The 22689-nt window shown below is 43.6% G+C and overlaps 1 protein-coding gene across 2 annotated transcripts in view; it reads left to right on the forward strand.

Moving 5' to 3' along the window:
- Positions 1 to 12480: 12480 nt before the first annotated feature.
- The window catches only part of rab11fip4b (RAB11 family interacting protein 4 (class II) b), a 47385-nt gene continuing 37176 nt past the window's right edge, over positions 12481 to 22689 (forward strand). For both annotated transcript variants that reach the window (XM_080721918.1, XM_080721917.1), the window contains exon 1: positions 12481 to 13027. In XM_080721918.1, the coding sequence (XP_080578044.1) occupies positions 12944 to 13027 (84 nt within the window). In that variant the 5' untranslated portion in view covers positions 12481 to 12943. The remainder of the gene's footprint in view (positions 13028 to 22689) is intronic.

Raw genomic sequence — 22689 nt, forward strand, 5'->3', positions numbered from 1 at the left:
AATTGCAGATATACAAGCACTACAAGCTTGTAGATCTGGTATTTTTGAAAAATCATGAAAATCTGTGCAAATCTTTGGGGGGAAAAAGACACCCTAAAAGTAAGACTCCCTAATTGGGCAAATCTTTGGGGGGAAAAAGACACCCTAAAAGTAAGACTCCCTAATTGGGAGATAAGCGACCGGACAGATCCATGTTGATGACATATGACTTTAGAGATACTGAGTACCGCTTTCCATGATTTTAGGGCAAAATCTGTAAGAGCAGTGTCCAGAAATGTGTTTTGCAAGAATCGGCCTCATGGTGGCGCTAGTAGAGGGCCATGTGAGAAATCAGGGCTCGAGGTTGTGGTTTGGCAGCCAAGGAGTGTGTGTGAAAAGTTTGGCATGGATAGGGGCAACGGTGGCGGAGATATGAGTAGGGCAAAAGTGTGACGTAGCAGCAGTGTCATGTAGCAGATAACTAATCTATTTCTCATTTTAAAAAGTGACCCAAAAAACGAATTTTCTGCCCCTCTGTGCCCCTTTTTCTGAATTATTTCTGTATTTAGTTCTTCCACACATGTTTGAATTCAGTATGGTTGTCTATATGTCCTTTTATGGTCCAGTTCTATGGTCCAGTGTTCCCCAGTGTCCCCAGTTAAGTGTCAGACTAATTGACAGCTATGGCTTGATGTGCCTGGCTGGTTGTGTTGTCTGTTCAACTACCCCATACCACCTACAAAAACCTATTAATAGAGGAAGTCAGAGGCCTTAAAGCTTGTCGCCACTTCCCCTTTAGTCCTCATGTGTAACCTGCAGTGTAGCAAGAAATACACCCTGACTTTTGTCGTGTCACCATGAATGTCACTCCATTGTCTCTCATGAAGGAAGTGAAGAGAACTTGGCCTGCGGCTGCGATGGCTGTTGAGCACTTTTGTCAAGGCTCAGATAGTCTGTCAGAAGCGGAATAGGCAAGAATATGAGATGGGCAACAGTGACCCATCTTCCCGGTATTTGGTACCTGCCAAGTCCCAACACACACACACACACACACACACACACACTCACACACACACACACACACACACACACACACACACACACACACACACACATACATGCATGCACACACACACACACACACACATACTCTCATGCACGACTCACATGGAGTTTTTCTTTGTGCCTCTCTCTCTCTCTCTCTCTCTGTCTCTCTCTCTCACCCAACCTCATTGAACCCACTGCCCCTGCATGTGCTCTAATAGATGCAGATTTAAGCAATATACACAAGAGGGTGTGCGTCACCGTGATTATCGGCATGGCAGCGTTGCTACAGGAATGAGGCAGAGCTGAGTTCCGTAAGCAGCGCTGTAATATTGCGATTATACAACACCCAAAAAGAAGGGGAAAAAACCAGTCAGTTCCATTTCATTGTAATAAAGATATTCGATAGAAATGTATAATCTTTTAATGCTATATTTAGCTACTATGTCCCTGAACTTCCCACGAAACTGTAGCCGCTTAGCATAGTGCTGGGACAGGACCCGGCAAAGCTTGATTTGTTTACATTTGATTAGACCAGTGCGGTAATGCTGGTTATTTTCAAGGTTGCCATAATACCAATCATATTGCTTCGTCGGAACTACCTGTTGTATAAGCAATATTACACTTCTGCGCTGCCTGCAGCAACGCAGGCGTGCTGATATTTACGATAACACAACCGTATTTTAAACAGTATAAATATACAATACAAACACGTCAAATTAATTTCATTGGATATTCGATAGAAATTTGTAATTTTTTAATGCCACGTACTGTATCTCTGAACTTCACATGAAACTGCTAGCGTAGCCACTTACAAGGCATCGCATATACGAAAACAAAGATAGTTAAAGTCCAGTCCACACCAATGACTTGCAATGGAATAGCAAAAAAAAAAAAACGATCCGCAAAGGATCAATTCAGACCCCTGCAACTGGTTGGAAGTTCTAACTCGTTGTGTTGCAAATCTTTGATGTGGACAGGGAGAGCCCCGGGCTCTAAAGATAGTGGCATCGGTCAATCAGTCAGTTGGTCTGTCAATTGTTCAGTTGGTGGGTCACTATGTCGGTTCAGACAGACCATCCATCTGTCTGTCTGTCTGTCTGTCTGTCTGTCTGTCTGTCTGTCTGTCTGTATGTCTGTATGTCTGTCTGTCCCAATTAACTGATGACCATCACTTTGTAATCACTATTACAATACTTTATTTCATTTCTATATTTGATCTAGTACCGTATTTTACTCCTCAGAGTTTGTGGCTCTAAGGATGGCAAATGTCAGTTGGTTCAAACCACTTCATTCCGGTCGGTTGCAGCAAGCAGGGCTTTTAGATCTATCCTTATTGCGACCGTAGGTCGCATTTACTACCAAAACCTCCACCGGCTGTCTGTGAGTGAGTGAGTCAGTGAGTCAGTGAGTCAGTGAGTCAGTGAGTCCGTCACACTTTTGCCCTGCTCATATCTCCACAACCGTTGCCCCCATCCATGCCAAATTTTGCACACACACTCCTTGACTGCCAAACTACAACCTCCAAGGACCCCCGGAGCCCCAGGGACCGGAGCCCCAGGTCCCTGGGGGACCCCCAGATGTAAAAAATGACCAAATGTGCAAAAATGACCAAATGACCACCCCAACGGGGCTGCTCACGGGGAATTCCCGGGGACCACCGACTCCTGGTGCTCCAGAACGGATGCAAAAGTGGTGGCGCCCCCAGTGGAGGACCCCCTGCCACTGCAGCGCACATAAAATGCCGTAACTCGGGCTAGGAGCGTCCGGGAGAGCCGGGGCCGGTACCTATTCGTCCGCCAAGGCAACGCGGAGACCCTACCCCTCATTTCTCACATGGCCCTATTCTAGCGCCACCTTCAGGCCGATTTTTAAAACACATTTTTGGACACTGCTCCTACAGTTTTTGCCCTAAAATCACGAATATCACTACACAGCATGTCTACACTCATGTCATCAAATCAGGAAGATTTTGGAAAAACAAATTTTTGCCCTATTTGTGGAGATAAGCCACCTACGGTCGCTTATCTCCCGATTAGGGAGTCTTACTGGTAGGATAAAGTTTGGATCCAGAAGCAAGGATTTAATACTAGCAAATTCCATACAACCCCCTGGATGGAAAGCCTGCTCTCCCACATGGGAGGGAAACCAAACATAGCTGGCCAAGGGAGATATTCGGCTTCCCTACTTTAGCTACTAGGCTACATGTGATTGCGACCGTAGGTCGCATTTACTACCAAAACCTCCACAGGCTGTCTGTGAGTGAGTCAGTGAGTCCGTCACACTTTTGCCCTGTTCATATCTCCACAACCGTTGCCCCCATCCATGCCAAATTTTGCACACACACTCCTTGACTGCAAAACTACAACCTCCAAGGACCCCCGGAGCCCCAGGGACCCCCAGGTCCCTGGGGGACCCCCAGATGTAAAAAATGACCAAATGTGGTCACACGTCACACGTCACACTTTTTCCCTGCTCATATCTCCGCAACCGTTGACCCGATCCATGCCACATTTTGCACACACACTCCTTGCCTGCCAAACTACAACCTCCAAGGACCCCCCGAGCCCCAGGGACCCCCAGCTCCCTGGGGGACCCCCAAGTGTAAAAAATGACCAAATGTGCAAAAATGACCAAATGACCACCCCAACGGGGCTGCTCACGGGGAATTCCCGGGGACCACCCACTCCTCGTGCTCCAGAACGGATGCAAAAGTGGTGACGCCCCCAGTGGAGGACCCCCTCCACTGCAGCTCACATAAAATGCCGACGATAAGCGACCTACGGTCGCTTATCTCCCGATTAGGGAGTCTTACTGGTAATATAGAAGGAGTATTTGTTGCAGTCTGGCAGCAAAATTAGTCCTTTAAGTCCTGTGCTGTGGATTTGCTGGGGGAAAAGGTTTAGAGGATGTCATATGCACTTGGAATTGTAGGAGTTGAGGCATTTCAAATATACTATAGATTTACTGAGCTGTTGAAACTGTAAAAAAAACCAAGATGTCCTTTGAGGCTATTTCATCACCTTGATTAACTGTGCCATGCATCTTTCTTTCCATAAATATTTGCTCTCCAAGCATGTAAAAAGTAATCAATACATCCATAACAGCATGTGACTTCCCCCCTGGGCAGTACTAACCCAGTAGCCTGGTTCATTGTACTCTCATACAGCCACCACACATACAGCCATCATTATATAGGTCAATATCTGACACTCTGGTTGCATACCTTAGCTTGAGGGAGTACAATATGCAGCAAATGGATTTGATGTCGCCCACATTGTGGCACATAATTGCACAAGCTATTGTGTGCAAAACATTCAAACAATTGAAAATAGCAGATCTACAAGCTCACAGTGTGTTTCAATGTGATGGGTTGTGAGCTTGTAGATAAGCTATTTACACTATTCATTGTATGGTGAAATATATAGGGAATGGTTAACTCACTCCTGAAAGGAGAAAAGGCAGACTTTGACACTTGAGTCAGAGCCAATGACAGGAGTGGATGACACAAACAGAAAAATTATATTATCTTCTTTGTGGTTTTCAATTTTACCTTTTGCTTGATCTTGAACCTTTCTCCACGCTTCGCAGGCATGTTTCATTTCACTCTCACGCTCTCTGATTTATTTATTCCCTCTTTCCCCCTACTCAGACACACCCAGAGATGTTATAGGAAGGACACTGTATAGTCCTATTTCACCCCACCTCTCTCCATCTCTCTGTCTGTATTTGTCTCTTCCTTTGTCTGTCCCTTTCTCTCTCTCTCTGACCCCACTCTCTGATGTGCCATCTCCTTTCATCATCATCATGATCATCATCATCATTATCATCATCATCATAATCATCGTTACACACACCTCACAAGGGTTGTGTGCAGGCACACTGACAGTTAGTTGCCTTACATACCGTAGGTAGATCATGCGCTGACCTTAAATAATACACAACACACAAAAGAGACATACTGTATACTGTAAGGCAGGGAATTTGCGTCTTGATTACATGACTATAGAGATACTGTGTACCGATTTGCGTGATCTTTGGATAAAATCTAAAGGTGTAATAAAATATTTTTTTACATATGTCTCCTGGTGGCGCTATAAAAGGCAGATATGAAACATACAGGGCAAAGGTTTTTCCTTGGCCCCTAGGGAGTGTGCATACAATGTTTTACTGATTGGTGGAGTTATAGGTAAAACATGAATAAGCCTGTTCTAGCTCCACCATGAGGCTGATGTGAGCAGATTCAAGTGCGATTTCTTCCTCTGCCTAGTGGGAATGTGATTGCAACATTTCACTGAAATCGTACTTTGTGTCCATGACTTGAGGCATTTTGTTCAAAATGGAGCACTCCTGCAAACTTTGGAAGCCAATCTTAGCCAATCAGGATGGAATTATGAAAAGTCTGAAATAACCGTTTCGTTTAGTGTCTCTGCCACTCTCTGGAGATACTGTGTACCGATTTCTGTGATTTTTGAAGAAAATCTAGTGTCCAAAAATGTTTTTTGCAGAAGTCGGCCTCCTGGTGGCACTATAACAGGCCCATGTGAAAAATCTGGGGCAGAAGTTCTGCTCTGCACCCATGCAGGGAGTGTGCATGCACAGTTTCGCTGACATTGTGCCAACGGTGCCAGAGATTAGCTATTCACAGACGGAAGGACAGACAGAGACACGGACGGACACACGGACGGACACGCGGACGGACGGACAGACAGACAGACAGACAGACAGACAGACAGACAGGGTGCCTTTCGGCCTGGCGGAGACAAAAAAGGCAAACAAAAAGGCAAACATTTGGCGAAAACAGCAGATCTACAAACTCTCAAAGCATTGTGAGAACATAGTGACAGTGAGCACAATGTGCTGAACTTGGCTGTGATGCGCATTCGATCCTAAACGTAATAAATTACGTTCATGAAGTTACAGGATCAGTTTAGGCGTGGCAATGATCTAATATTAAATATTAAAAGTAGGCCTACACATCTTCTGGCTCCACATCATGCCAGTGTAAAAGTGTGCAGAACAACAAATGTCCATGGTGGTTTGGTTGAGAAGTATCAGCCACACATGTGCCCGTACATACACTACACACAGTTTCTAAGCGAATATACATGAGATCAGGAATGGCGTGTCACAATTCAATTATCCCTAGGCCTTGTACAATGTACATACAAAACCTTTGGGTTTGCTACTCCTTTTCCATCTTTCTACTTTTTTCTTTCTCTGCCTCTCTGCTTAAATGAAGTGCACAGAATCCAATAATAAAATCTGTGAAAGTCACAGATCAGTGATCTGATCAATGTATGCAATCGTCTCGACTAGATTATGGAAATGATCTGAGAGAGTGCCAGAGTGGGCTTCCTATTGGACTTCAGTCCAATAGGAATGAGAACTGATTTCAGTCAGTGACTTATTGGACACCCAATGCTCTGACTGGAGAACAGCAATAATAAAGCACATTGGACAAGTCTTGAAAGCATGCACTTGCAATACTATTGCTCTTATCATCTTCAATGCAATGCAGTGCTTGTTGTGATTTTGGTTGACCCAAACCACACCAATGCAACTCCTTAAACAAAACAGTTTTAAGGTCAACTAATGTAGTTGCAAGTAGTTGCATGCAAACGCTTGGTTACAAGGATTTGCATGGCGAATCATTGTCTCTTTCTAACTAGGGTGAGTGGTGTTTCAGTTCAATGCAGGCCAAAACGACACCAGGCAGTATCACAAGGCAAGTTCTGAAGTTTAATACACTTCAGAACACACATAGATAATGTATTGGACATATGACGAGAAAATAAGATATGAGACAAGGACAAGAACAGAATGAATAGGAGTAGATCATGGATCTTGTGTCATTGACCTGTCAATCTATCTGATACGTAGTTGACTGTCATGGCGTCAAGGGTATCAGTAGTGCGTACGGAGAAGAGAGTGATTCAACACATGTATGTACTGTACTGGGTCAACCAGATAAAGGTCATAATTCATAACAGTGGTTAAAGAATGTTTTTGACGTAAGTTGCTGTAATTGCCTGTATAGGTTTGACCCCCCAAATAATCATATTTGAATAAAATAAATCATGTGAGGGTCCCGACTCAGAGGTTGAGAACCACTGATCTAGCTGTCAGAAGAATTCCAAAGTGAACATCACTCAGTCCAACTAAACCAAGCCAGCACCCGGCTGAAGTATATCCCTGCTTTATATCGTCACTGTCAGGCAGAAACCTTGTATCTCCAAGTTTCAAAATAGCATGTTCTTTCGAAAATTAAAGCCCTGCTTCTTCATACAAGAGTGTGAGGCGTAGATCTGCTATTTTCACTACTATAACTCATATTAAAAATAATAATAGAAAAAGGAACGGTTTTGGACATATTAGGTTTCCACCCGACAACGACGATATATTTCTTGTAAGCTTCTGCTCTCCTTTTCCTCTCTCCCTCTCCATTCTACACACCTCCACCCCCACACTCTTTCTCATTTATCTTGCTGCATTGCAAATCCTGGCAGTGAGTGAAATCCCCGCAGAGCTGCTTCGGCTGAACTCCGCGAAAAGCACATTTGTTAGGTTTATTTATTTTCTCACTTCAGTGTGTGTGTGTGTGTGTGTGTGTGTGTGTGTGTGTGTGTGTGTGTGTGTGTGTGTGTGTGTGTGTGTGTGTGTGTGTGTGTTTCCTCCATCCATTGCTGTTCCTGCAACTACTGTATGAGACTGACAGTGTTTGAAAATGAAAACGGGTTCTCCTTTTTAAACACTAAACATCCTTGTTTGTGTGTGTGTGTGTGTGTGTGTGTGTGTGTGTGTGTGTGTGTGTGTGTGTGTGTGTGTGTGTGTGTGTGTGTGTGTGTGTGTGTGTGTGTGTGCGCGTGCGTGCGTGTGCGGCTGTGCGGCTGTGCACACACAGAGTATACAGCAACACCGTAAATTTGTACACTTTCTCACAGAGTGATCTCACATTATGATAATGACATCTCTCTGAAGCATTATCTAAAAGCCTGTTGAGAAAACTGTGGCCCTAGGTCCATGACTCTGTGTCGCTGCTTGAATGAGCAGGTAGACATGAATAGAATTGCAAATGCCTTCTTTGAAAAAGGAGGGGGAGAGGGCCAGCCCTCTAACAAATTACACATAAACAAATTGCCACAGGCCATTGGTTGACCCACTGCCAGTGTCTCTGAGAAGCGTGTGTGTGTGTGTGTGTGTGTGTGTGTGTGTGTGTGTGCGCGTGTGTGTGTGTGTGTGTGTGTGTGTGTGTGTGTGTGTGTGTGTGTGTGTGTGTGTGTGTGTGTGTGTGTGTGTGTGAGAGAGAGAGAGAGAGAGAGAGAGAGAGAGAGAGAGAGAGAGAGAGAGAGAGAGAGAGAGAGAGAGAGAGAGAGAGGGGAGAAAATAAGAACTAGGAGGGGTGCATTCCTTTCTACATAATTAGTTTTCATTTGGGTCCCTATTTAGCGAGCAAGGATCACTTATGCAGACCCCTCCCTCCCCTTCCCTTCCTTTTTCCTCATCATTCCTTCTCCCTTCTTTCTTCCTTATTCCTTCTGATGCACAGCCACTAACACGTCAAACGTCAATTCTCTAGTGGACTGGATTATCCGTCACATAGGGTAGGAGACTGAATTTGGTCCCTGGAGAGAACATGAAATGAAGGGTTGCCAAAAGAAAAAGAAAAACTCTCTGAAAGGATATCAATGAACGGAGGACGATAGAGAGAACACAACAACATAACATAAGCTTGGGGCAAAATAGAAATGAGAAAACCATGAGTTCACTGGCATTTCGCTTTAATTTTAGGAGGATTAGGTTGGAGTGATGGAACCTGAGGGAAATGGATTAGCCAGCTTTCACATTGTGTTGTGGCAGAAACACAGATTTATTAGAACTAGATGAAATGTTATAATTGTTTGTAATTACATACTTCCACTTGTTACTGGCATGTCACCTACTCTACCTAAAGTTGTCTAGGATGACATACTGCGGTAGACACACAAGGAGGGGCAGTTCAATAATGATAGAATGGAGAAACATACAGGGAGTACTATACTGGGTAAGCAAGGAAACTTATATCCAGTCTATTTCCAGCAGCCTCAAGGCAATTGATTGTGCTGGCAGCACTGCTGCCTGCAGTGTTTCTACTGTAGGGGCGTAAAATCCTATAGTATAGAGTTTAGTAGGTCAGCAGCAATATAAATCTATCTGTGGGAAAGCTGATGACAGCGTATCCAAGCCATTGATAAAACCACAAATTACCAACATCTGTATTCATTTAGAAGCTGCCTTCAATCACCCCCCTAGAGAAGTTGTGGTAGAGACTGGACTGACTTTCTAGATCAAGAATCTGGTGGCAACTTGCAAGAAATAAAACACAGTACTATACAGTTAGATCACCTACTGTAGTAGCAGCTCTCTGCAGGATTGATGTGAACCAATCAGGGTGCTAAGGCATGTACTGGACCGCTAGCAGCACCCTTTCAACCTCTCCTTGAGGCTGAGGAAAGTGCCCCAACTCTGGAAGATATTGCATTGTCCCGGTATCCAAGAAAGGTTGCCCCAGGGGCCAGTGCTCTCAGTGACCGTTGAGACTGTAGCTCCCTGCAGTTTGTGTATCAGGGAGGGGCCGCACAGCACTTCCAGTGTAGATGACAATGCTTATCATCTACTGTAAACATCTACTAAAACATCCACTGTTTTACAGTCATGAATCGAAAACAAAGACAGCATTATCATACAAACAATTTGCTATCATGCACGTGTCCGATTGTCCGGCTGAAGTGGTCATGGTATCACACTGGAGACGTCTCGAGGCGCCCCGGGTCAGATGTTGTTAGGACATTTCAGTAAAGTTCTGTCAACAGAGATATGCTTTCTGTGTCAAGATGACATGAGCATCGCAGTTCAAATGGGCCATTACATAAATCCTCAGAAATAGCCCGGGGAGAGTGTTGACATGATTATTACAATTATACAAAATTATACATACATAAGAAATGTATTCAATATTTAATTGAATTCTCACTGTGGATATGGCTGACACTGACATTCCATTTGTATTTCTTACTTTCAAAATATGTACTACTTCTTGTTTGTCTGTCTACCTACCTTGCCTTTGTTGTAAGATACAGTTCACTAAAACAGCTATCCTAAAATATCTTTAAAAAGTCAAGAAAAAAATATACCTCAGCAAAAATAACCCCTTGCATTACCATTGTCCACTGTGCAAATTACCCCGCAATCACCACAAAACAACAAACAGTGGTGGGTTTTTCAGTAACCACAGGGAGATACAGTGATTTTAGAAGGAGACTGGCTGGGTTTAACACTAATAACCTACTGTACTGTACTTTATCTGGGGCGGGAGCCTGGGCTAAAGAGAGGTAGGTGTGTAGATTATAGGGCTGATTATTATAGTGTGTAGATTATATTGGCCTATATAGTGCATTGCTTTCAGACACAAAATACTAATATTTACATTATATACAGCAGATAATAGAAAGAAAAAAAACAAGTATAAAATATAGATATGTAAAAAACAAGTAGAAGCAATAATGCCCAGGGTTCAACCACTACCTTCCACATGAAAGTCCAACATCTCAACCACTAGACCAAGGGGACGCTATTGACTGGGGGAGATATTGGACTTTTGAGGCCTTCAGGCTGAGTGAGTCAGTCTGCTACATGAGTATAAAAGTCAAAAGTAAAAGGAATAAGGAATATAGGGTCAGACCAATCATGAACAGTTTGGACATTATGGAAGGGTCACGAGAGAGTTAAATATCTGATCTGGGAAGTGTCTGGAATATAATCCTTCAAATGTAGCCTTTTTTTTGCGAACCATAGCCTACTAGAATAGAGGGTTGAGATTAATTCACATGGAGGCGTTGAAGCGTAGCTGTGCTGGTGAGTCAGTAAGTGCTTAGCTATTTGAACACAATAATAACATGTGCACATACGGTAGCTACAAACACTTTATGTATTTTTCATTTTCTTTCAGTCTCTCTGAAACGCCAAAAGCTTTTTACCTGGGACAACTCCCGAACGGCCGGTTCATTCCCGGCCGGTCCAGGCCGGCCATTAGGAAAAAATAAAAAATAAAATGTCGGCCTTCGTTCCATTTTGGGGGCTGGGCGGCCAACAAAGTAAATCGTCACTGTCAGAAACCTTGTATCTCCAAGTTCCACATTTGTAATTTTTTTTCGTGAAGCAAAGCCCTGCTTCATCATACAAGACCGTCGCACAAAAGTAGTGAAAACAGCAGATCTAGGCGTTGTGTGCTTGTAGATCGGCTGTTTTCACTAGTTTAAAACATTTTTTAAATGATAAATACACAACAAACGGTTTTGGACATACAAGGTTTCCACCCGACAACAACAAAATATAACTCATGTAATTGACCCACTGGCTTGTCACTTGTCATGATCTGAAATGGCAAATCTTTGAGTAGCAGCAGCGCTATAGAGAGAGATCTCTCTCTATAGCGCGCAATGAGGGCCTCTCCAACTCGTTTTCCCGGGCTGAATCAGGGGCCCAGCATGTCCCTGCATCTTGACCACCATAACACCTCTCCATGCACTTTTGAACCCAATGTGGAAGCTGTTGTATCACTGAAGACTTTAAGACTAAACTCTTTCAGTGTGAGTGACAATAGTCACAGTGAGTCACTTCCCATCCCCTGTCTACATATCTAGGGCACAGTCAGTCATATCAGCCACGCAGCCCTTTCTGAAATGAAACAAGGCAGACAGAAACAGGCAGGCAGGCAGGCAGGCAGGCAGGCAGGCAGGCAGGCAGCAGGGGTGTAAAGCAAGTACATTTACCTAAGAAATTTTGAGGTAGGTCTATTTGTACTTTACTTGAGTATTTCCAATTTCCAATACTTTTACTTCTACTCCACTACATCCAAATGCTGGACTTTTACTCTACTACATTTATTTAAAAACTTTAGTTAGGCTACTTTGCTACTTTACAAGCTCACAACGTTGTGAGCTTGTAGATCTGCTATTTCAAACATTTTCTACTTCTACATTTTGATGCCAACACTTTCATACTTTTACTTAAGTACATTTTGAATTCCGGACTTCTACTTGTTGTACAGAGTATTTTTGTATTGCAGTATCGATACTTTTACTTTACTTAAGTAAAAGATATTATGAGTACTTTTTTCCACCACTGGCAGGCAAGCAGGCAGGGCTTCATCATGCAAATGTGGCCTGAGTGGGCAGCGGCCAAGCACAGCGGCCAAGGGAAGAGTCTGCAGCAATGTGAGGTCTCTCCCAAGACCCGCCCCCCGAAGCCAGTTGCTAAGCAACCACCCCGAGAGGGAGGAGGGGAGGAAGGAGGGGCGATGAATTCAACAACTGTTGCCTCAGTCTGATCAGAGAGAGCTCTCACTGTGTGTGTGAATGCGAGTCAACCACCGGCGAACCAGAGAGAGAGAGAGGGAGTGAGCGTGTGTGAGCGAGTGTGAGTGTGTGTGACTGTGTGTGTGCGTGGCTGCGTGCATGTGTGTTCGTGTAGCACAGACAGAGCCTGTGCTTGTGTGCGTGTGTGTGTGTGTGCTGTGTGTGAGTGTGCTGTGTGTGACAGTGTGAGTGTGTGTGTGTGTGTGTGTGTGTGCGTGCGCCCAGGCGGCTGCAGTCTCTCGGTTGCAGTTGGGGAAAGCCATCCCAGCCAGCCAGCACAGTGCAGCTGGTTAACAGCGATACAAGCGGCTCTTTCCTCCCGGGCGAGCCATTCTGTGTGTGTTGTTGTGTTTTTGGACTACAATAACAAACCCTTAGGACTAAGGACTTACCCTTTGGACTATCTATCCCTGACAAGACACCTCCTCCTCCTCCTCTGCCTTCCCAGTGAACTGAACTGAACACCTGTATGTGTTGTTCGCAGTGGACTTAGCCCTGGTGGTGGTGGTGGACGGGGCAAGTGGATGACTTCAGCGAATGAGGAGGGCTTGTTGTCTGACGGAGAGTGGAGGCAGGGGCACCATGGACCCCCCTCACTAACACACAGGGTAAGAGACCACCACAGGCTGCTTGCCTGCCTGCCTGGCTGCTGCTGCGGCCGGGCTAGAAGGGGGGTCGGCGGGGAAGGGGGCAGGGGGGTGTCGTGGTGGTGGGGGATTTATAAGGAAGGTAAAGAGCTGGAGAAGTGAAAGAAGTAGGCTAAGTGGCTGTGTGTGTGTGTGTGTGTGTGTGTGTGTGTGTGTGTGTGTGTGTGTGTGTGTGTGTGTGTGTGTGTGTTGGGGAGGGGGATATTTTGGTTGCCTGAAGGGTTCATTGTCCTCGTGTGTGTGTGTGTGTGTGTGTGTGTGTGTGTGTGTGTGTGTGTGTGTGTGTGTGTGTGTGTGTGTGTGTGTGTGTGTGTGTGTGTGTGTGTGTGTGTGTGTGTGTGTGTGTGTGTGTGTGTGTGTGTGTGTGTGTGTGTGTGTGTGTGTCTTGTCTGTTTAACACCGTTTTGACCCCAGCCAGCTCACCACACCACCAGGCTGGTGGTGTGTGTGTGGTGTGGTGGGCTGATCTATTCTACTTGTAGTGTTTCCGATCATGCTGTAATAATGTTTTCCCCAATCAATGTCTCACCCTGTCTCTCCTCATCCTCATCTCCCTGTCCATATCTGCGGCTCTATCTGGATAAGTGGATATATCTCTGCTTCTGGCTTTCTCTGTCTCTGGTGTGTGCGGCTGGTGGCTGCAGGGTTTCCGTCTGGTCTGGGCTCTCTCCATCTCTAGTAATGGTTATGGGACTAATTGAGAGCTACCCCTGCTTGAGGACAGGGAGTGGGACAGAGAAATGGGAGAGAACAGGAAACTGAAGAAGAAACAGATGGAGCTACTGTATATTGGATAGGGACAAACAAACACCCCGGTAAAGTGAGAAAGACATTTAAGCCATGGCAAATCTAGACCAGTGTCAGACCAGTGGTTCTCAAAGTGGATTCCAGGGACTGTGGGTTCCTTTAAGGAGGTCTAAATTGACCCATACAAGTCTGTAACTCTAACAGCGTACAAATGGAACCAAATGAACCTGTTAGGGTTCATTTGGTTCCATTTGTACACTGTCAGAGTTAAGGGAAGACCTTGAGTTTGAGAAACACTGGTCTAGACCATGTGATGATGTCTGTAACTTCTTCGGCCCTGTGTGTCCTATGGCATTCTGCCTGCCTGGATATGTTCACACCTAAATAGGTTTCAGATGCGAGGAACACTATATTGATGTTGTAAAAGCATTGTGGTAAAACCCAGAGACAAAAAACGTCTTCAGGAAGCGGGTTATCGTAGACCACTTAAACCCAAAAAAGTGTGACCATAACAATCAAAGGATATTGTCATTTTAAATGTTTTTATGCCACTGGCATAAATATTGAAGAATTGATGTTTTTTTTTTAATTGTTATTGACAGGTTTCTTTTTCATTTTGTACCATATTTTAAAGAACAATATGTACATAAAATGGATTAGTCCAGGAACTTGAACTTCCTGTTACAGATCCTATACTCCGCTCACAACAAGCAATAGTAGATGCATGAATAGGTTCAGCATTTCATGTGTTCTGTCTAAGAATAGTGAAGTTTGAGTCATGTCCATCAGTATCACAGTCAGAGTATGTTAACCCAGGACAGTGTTCTTAAACAACGCTTGGCCTCTGACCAGATCATGTTACTTAATCCATTTTACTCATTGGCTTGTTACTGGGCAAAGAAGATGTCATTAATACTACTTGTGGTAAACCCTCTGTGTTACTTCTGTAGTACTAAAACAGTGTGCTGAAATTCTGCCCTTTGTGTCTCAGACAGTATAGTGTATTTGTACCAGGACTAGAATAACTAGATTATCATCAGCGCTGAGCCCTGGATAAATGGCAGCTAAACTGCATCAGTCAGAGATGGGAACCTCTGTTATAGCGTGTGGGTTGGTTCTTTGACAGAGAGAGAAACCCGAAAGAGAGAGGGAGTGATATTAAGAAATCTAACACAAAATATTAGTATGCCCAGTATGTCTGTTGTGTCTAAAATACTTGACTGTGTGTGTGTGTGTGTGTGTGTGTGTGTGTGTGTGTGTGTGTGCGTGTGTGTGTGTGTGTGTGTGTGTGTGTGTGTGTGTGTGTGTGTGTGTGTGTGTGTGTGTGTGTGTGTGTGTGTGTGTGTGTGTGTGTGTGTGTGTGTGTGTGTGTGTGTGTGTGTGTGTGTGTGTGTGCATGCAGAAGTACAGAAAACAGTTCCCACTTTCCATTCCAGTCTGTCGTTCAGATTAAATATAGCATTTTGAATGGCCCTAAATAAATATGTTCATGTTTTACACTGTCAAACACCATATAAGCTTTCAAGTGGTTATAATAAAAAGGTGACGAGGCATTGGAGCTTTTGTCCAAGCCTCTCACGAACGATGAAGTCTGACACGGACAGCTGACGACAGACAGGGGACCACCTGCTGAGGGTCTGCCTCTCTAATCTCACAATGAGATGCCTCCATTCAGTGGATGGCAGCCAGTGGCCTGACAAATTTAAGAAAAAGACAATGGACGTTTTTTTTAAAGAAAGACAGACGGATTCTTTTCAGTGGGCATTTGTTTTCTTTTTTTCCTCACTGGCGGTATGGAGGACAGAACACACTGCAGCTCACACTCGGCTGTGAGGCCATGGCCTGCTGGCAGAGAGAATATGGCAGAGTATATGTCAAATCTCATCTTATTCCCTCCTTGTTTTATTGCAATTATTAACTCATAACAAAGGCATCAGTGGGTATGTGTTGAAATATAACTTCCCCCATCTTTAACTCTTACAAAACATTATTTTTTTAATCAAATGCAGATTAGCATGCCAAACACCGCACAGTGAAAATACAACTGTACAATTTTACGCAACTGACGACTTTGGTTTGACTCCCTCGTATTAATATTGACTTAGTTCCTTGTTTTTCTATGAGGGAGGAGGCTGTTGGCTGTTTTGTTTGAACAGGACCAGTTGTTGCTCAGCACTTGTTGCTCTGTGTGGGAGCAGGGGGTTGACACCTTGAGGACAAAATGGATGGATAATAAACACAAGCACACATCAGGGTGTGACTTTGGTGTTGGGTGTGACATGTTCCGGCAATATGACACTTGATTCTGTAGCTTAAGCTTGGGATTTATTTTATGAATGCACACACAGGCTCCATATGTACAGTATAGTCAGCACTTACACGAACAAATGGCTCCCAAAAATGACTGAATGTTGTGCATTTTTTCATAGCACAATTCATCTTTTATCTGAGAAAAGGATTTAACATTTGTCTAAAAAAAAGTATCACAAAACATAAGATCAATAAACTCAAGAAACACAAGTGTATTGATATTTTGTTATACGGCTAGTACACAACACACACACACACACACGCACAGTCGCACACACCCTTACACACTTGGCTGTATTGGCAGATTGTTCTTGGACACCATACACTGTTGCTACTGTCCTCGAGTTTCCCTGTGTATGCAGCCTTGTACCATTATTAATTATGCCCCATTCATCCGTCACGTTGTGAGGGACCATGTCTGTATGAATAAACATTTACTTTCAAACACACCCTGCGTGCACTGCACACGCACATGCACACACACACACACACACACACACACACACACACACACACACACACACACACACACACACACACACACACACACACACACACACACACACACACACACACACACACACACAGACAGTCACACACAAATCGGCAATATGACCTTTTTAAACAAGGCGTGCATTTCAAGTTCTTCAAAATCTCACACACACACACACACACACACACACACACACACACACACACACACACACACACACACACACACACACACACACACACACACACACACACACACACACACACAGTTCAGTTATTATTTCACCCTGAGGGCTATGCTACATGTGCTTCCACTATATACAGGGTTTCATAGACAACCCCAGCCCAGTGTACTTGCTGCTGTCCTACATTGTCCATTGTGCAGGACAACATTCTTGGTAATTCAAGTACCTACCTGTTCCCCACAGGACTCGGGTGGATGCAAATGTCCATTAACCACTTAAACCCTCTATATCAAGGGTCTTCAACAGATTCTTAACCAGATAAAAAAAAAAAAAAAAAAATAGCAGATCTACAAGCTGCGAGGCGTTGTGAGCTTGTAGATCGGCTATTTTCGGCAAAGAGGTTTGGTGTAGAGGGGAAAAGTATTGACAGTTCAAGTGGTTAAATATCTGAAAACACAAATTGACATGAATCCAAAATACACTGATGATTGTGCTGTCAAACAATGAAACAATATGGTTTCTATGACAAGGTCGTGGGGGTCCCTGCTTCATTTCTCTCTCAACTAAGGGGTCCTTGGCCTGAAATCGTTGAAAACCCCTCCTCTATATACTTAGTAAACTGAACACAGGTTGCACGATCTGTTTTTGGCGTTACAGTAATGGCTTATGACAAATAGTGAAAGTAGCCTATACATACAAGCTCTGCTATTTTAGCTATTTTTGGAAAATGAACATTTCGGACGACTTGGGAAAATCAGCTCAAAATACGGACGCCGCGGTTAACACATCTGGTGCCAACCCCGAGTTTCCAGAGTTTGTATTGATACCAACGCTGTGCCAACCCCGAGTTTCCCAAGTTTGGGCCGTTTTTGAAATTTTTTTTTTTTTTTTTTTTTTTTTTTTTCAAAATTCTTTTTTTCCAAAAAATTTTTTGGACCTCCAGAAATGTATTAGGCATGATCGCGATCGCGAAATTGCATGTTTAACCCCCATACCAACCCATTCTTTCAAACATGGCAGCCATGTTTGTTTACATCTGAAGAAAACATAATGGCCCATAAATCATGAATGCCTGAACGGATTTCCAAGCGGATTTTTTTGTTTGAAAGCTGTGAACAGCATCTACACACGTGGTGCATCATCTAGGCATGGGCGTGCACTTTTTACACAATTGCACAATTACATGGAAGTCTATGGTAACCATGGCAACGCGAGACATTGAAGAGAAAAAATCATTGCAACATAAGTGTTAATATGGTGATGTCCCAAGATTAATTATTGCATTATTGGCAAATGTATTGAAAACTCGTTATAGAAAAAACAGCAACATGTGTTATGACTTTGCTGTTATCATCAGGGTGTACATAACAGAAGTGTATAAGAACAGGCGAATGTAGTGATCCTTGTCTTACTTACCTGATGGGGTATCTTGTTAAAGGGGAAATCCACCCTAAAAAAGTTACATTGTACTATTCAAAATTTCCAATGCTCTTGGATAGTTACGTCATTATTTAATTTATAAACAACAGTCTCCATAAGCAGGAAATAAGTAAGCACCAATACTGAATTCAAGTTGTCATCAGCTGACCCTTAGAATTTTTGTTTGAGATATTACATGCAAATATAATTTTATTTGAATGTAGGGCTTACAGCTCGGACTGAAAATATCTACCTATACCCCTTACTATGGAGCACTTTGGAGCAGTTACAAGATTTGACCTCCTGGTGATAGAATCATACCTTGATGTGCTGCTGTCTGTGTTTCTAAATATTAACTGTCCAAGATCATTGGAATAGCACATTGTAAAGTCTGTTCCAGGGCTTTCCCTTCAAGGAAGTTATAGGGAAAATATTAGCAAAACATAAAAGCGATATTGATTTGTATCTAGCTGAAGCACCCAACAGTGGCCAAGGAAAACACAAATGACATAACAAGCTTTGTGACATTTGGTTATATCTAATGGAGACATGAAGCTTGTGTGAAAATGTAACTTATGTAAGATAGAGTGGGTTTGTAGAGAGAGGTTGAGGTGTCATCTAGATTAGAAGTATCTTGTCTGCCAGTGGAGTGGAGAGGGTGCACACGTTTATGTGACCAGGCCGAAAGTCTGCCGTAGCTGTCAAAATAAGATGTGCTTACTGCTTACAGTATTTACTGCGTGAAATTGTGGCTGGATTGAGTCATTAGTTCCTCATGTGTGTGTCTGTCTGTGTGTGTCAGTACTGCTATTGCTACAGGAGGCGAGTCATACACAGATGAACGTACAAGCAGACAAACTGTACATACTGTAGACACACACCCACACACATAACCAGACATGCAGTAATATATACTGTGTACATGTTGGACATCACATGTAAACGTGTGCACTTGAAAAGAGTGGAAGTTACCACATAGAAGTGAGAGAAGGGAAATACAGTGCTGGATCAATCTGTGACACTAACGTTTCTTTCTACAGTACATATTTATTTATTACCGTAGTGTAACACCAAACCAAGGGGTCTCTCTACAGTAAATCTGTAAAACTAGGGGAAGCCCTATAGTTCGCACTAACCATTCACTGATGTTGATGTATGACATAACGTGTTGCATTTACTGATATCATTCCTTTCATTCTGTAAATCCTCTGAGGAACCACCTAAAAGAGTGTGAAAAGACTAGCCCAGTAATAAGAGATACACCCACTGAGAACACAAAGCAAAGCTCTGTAGAAGGTGGTTCATTAAAGCTGACAGGTCATGTTATAGTTGAACATTGTTGTGGAGAGAGCACTTAAAGCACTTGAGAAGAAATTAGACTGTGTGGGAGAGAGAGCTGTTTTGACAAATGGATGGAGAATGCTACTGCAGAGAAGCATGTCTTATCTCTGGAGTCCAGGCTGACATAAAAGTCTCTCTCTCTCTCTCTCTCTCTCTCTCTCTCTCTCTCTCTCTCTCTCTCTCTCTCTCTCTCTCTCTCTCAATCTCTTTTTCGCTCTTTCACTTTTCTCCATGATTCTCTTTAAGCGCATACTGTTTTATTCTCTATGTCTATTGTCTAGTCTGTCTGTCTGTCTCTGTCTGTCTCTGTCTCTGTCTGTCTCTGACTATGTCTCTCTCTGTCCACTTCTCTCTCTCACTCACTCGCTATCCCAACCCAGTGTTTTCGTATTTTCTGCTGACACGCTATAAATCAGAGCTTTGTCCATTGAATCAGATTGTTTATGCCCGTGGCGACATATCTAGCCCACAGACCGCATATCTCTGTCTGCCTGTCTCTATTTACATCTAGCTGTCTGTCTCCAACGCTCTTGTGTAGGTGGGATGTTGAGGCAGGAAATGATGCTTAACACAATGCTACAGTGCTGCAGTCAAGGCAATATGTCCTGAATACATTACAGGCTAAACTGTCGACCTTAACAGTATGTTAATATGTTAAAGTTAAATCTCTACAATTACATACAATCATGTTTCTGGTTTGGCACAAATTTTGAAAATTTGACCTGAATGTTAAAATTCAATTTCTCCCCAGAGAAAGCAGGTGGCCCACTGGTAACAAAATTCAGCACTTGCGCAAGAAACCAGGGGTTCAAATCCAGGGTAGAACAGGAAAGTTGCATAGTGTAACAAAGTAAGTAAGCTAAAATGTTTCGTGAAACAAGACCTAGTCTGAGCAGCAGTGGCTCAGGACAGCTGCCTTAGTTGGAATCGGAAGGTTTCTGGTTCGATGCCCGGCTCCTCCTGGCTGTGTGTCGAAGTGACACTTGAGCAAGACAGGTTGGTGCCTTGCATGGCATTGAAATACACTATAAAGGCTCTATTTAAATGCAGTCCATTTACCATCCATGTATATAAATGCAGTCCATTTAAGTCTAAAGGCCCTGCTAGCAGCCCCTAGATTGAGGCTGGAAGTTTTGGCAGAAGCATGGTGCTAGCTAGAGGAAAGGCCATAGGCTCACCTAAATCACTGGCTCATCTTATAATCCATGGGTTTGGAGAAATCCTGTTTGAGACAAAAATGTGAGCCAGAGGATATTCTGGCCTAATGGTGACAGGTGAGGAAAGGTGACTGGGTCACCAGAATCAGCAGCAGTATCTCAGCAGTGCTGAGTGTGCTGATTCTGGTGACCCACCCAGTCACCTTTCAGCAGCAGTATCCTCTGGGGGTTATGAAGCGCCATAGTAATTTAGTTTATTGCAATTCAGCTAATCGTTTTTGCGATGTGTTGTTTGGGATCGACGTGATGGACACTGGACAGACTAATCAGAAGAGTGTTGTAATTTTCACAAACCCAAATAATGAAATGAAAGTTATTACGCCACACATTTGTCCCTAATCTTTCTCTATTGTACATGAAATACAATAGAATTACAGCACAGTGTAGCGTAACAATATAAATTGTAGGACATGCGACATTGTTTCACTTGAGGTGGTTTGCTCTCTCTATGCGTTTGCTATCACGGCTGGGCAAGTTCAAAGCCATCTCTTCTTTCCTCCACTAACATGGATTGATGATGCCTTGAAATGCATGGTCATCCACATCGTGCTCCACCACGGGGCAAATTAACGAATTGTTCAGCACTAAAATTGTATTGACCCACAGACAGCACTCAGCCAGGACTGAGAGCAAGAGAAGAGAGAGGTAGAGGCCATCGTTTTGATGTTGCGTTCAACACTTTAATAGCAGAGAGCTTGAGCGCTAACTGCATTGTGTGTGTGTGTGTGTGTGTGTGTGTGTGTGTGTGTGTGTGTGTGTGTGTGTGTGTGTGTGTGTGTGTGTGTGTGTGTGTGTGTGTGTGTGTGTGTGTGTGTGTGTCTGTGTGTGTGTGTGTGTGTGTGTGTGTGTGTGTGTGTGTGTTTTCTCAAATTCTGCCCGAACCCGACCATACCTGAACCCGACCCGACATTTAGGGTAGGGCCTAAAATGTATGCTAATTAGTCGGGCCGGGTAGGGCCTCGGGCGCAATGAAAAAAAGAAAATAGTTAGGGCCCAGTTAGGGCCGGGCCTTCATTTACAGGCCCGTTGAGAACTCTAGTGTGTGTGTGTGTGCGTGCGTGCGTGCGTGCGTGCGTGCGTGCGTGCGTGCGTGCGTGCGTGCGTGTTTTCCTTACCATTTGCTGCAACAGTATAGGGTCACGGTGAGAAAGAAAGGTGAACAACCACTGATAATAGTTTGTTTGTCTGCCCTTTGGCAGGTTCAACAGTTTTTTGAAAATCCTCTGTTTCACGGGTTCAATGCTTTGCAATCGTTGCACAAACATTTTTACAAAGCAAAACATGTTTGTGTGGAATGTAGCATTAGATATATTGCAGTTTCCTATAATTCTGAGCAGATGCTCATTTAAAATTGAAACGGCTCATCCATTGCTAACTTCAAGCTGTTGCCCAACATCATTAAGGGTTTTCCCTGAGAATGTTTATATCATTATATTACGCTGTGCTATTAATAACAAACATGTTTTCATCCGAGTACGTACAGTATTGATTTAGTAATAATTCAGCGTTTCACCATTTACATTCCTGCAACTTCCTTCTGCATTACTCAACAGCTCTGCTTGGTACTCACTAGTTGTGTTTCTGTTGGTTGCGCAACATTCATCAGAAGCATAGTCATGGTTCATCCCTCACAGAACTATCACACTGTTGAAACTGAAAGACAAAAGGCACCATAGACAGAGGTGAGATTAGTGATTAATTTGTGATTAAGTGTGTGTGATTAAGTGTGTGTGTGTGTGTGTGTGTGTGTGTGTGTGTGTGTGTGTGTGTGTGTGTGTGTGGTGTGCGTGCGCACGTGTCCTTTTGTGTATTTGAGATAAGTTAAAGCCATACTGTGTAAGATGCCCAACTAGTGGTCATTAGCCCTATAGCAAACCGCGGTCGCGTCCGCGTCTTTCGGACGTTTTTCGTA

The sequence above is a fragment of the Nannobrachium achirus genome (genome assembly GCF_963921795.1).
Source record: "Nannobrachium achirus genome assembly, chromosome: 3".
Taxonomy (NCBI): domain Eukaryota; kingdom Metazoa; phylum Chordata; class Actinopteri; order Myctophiformes; family Myctophidae; genus Nannobrachium; species Nannobrachium achirus.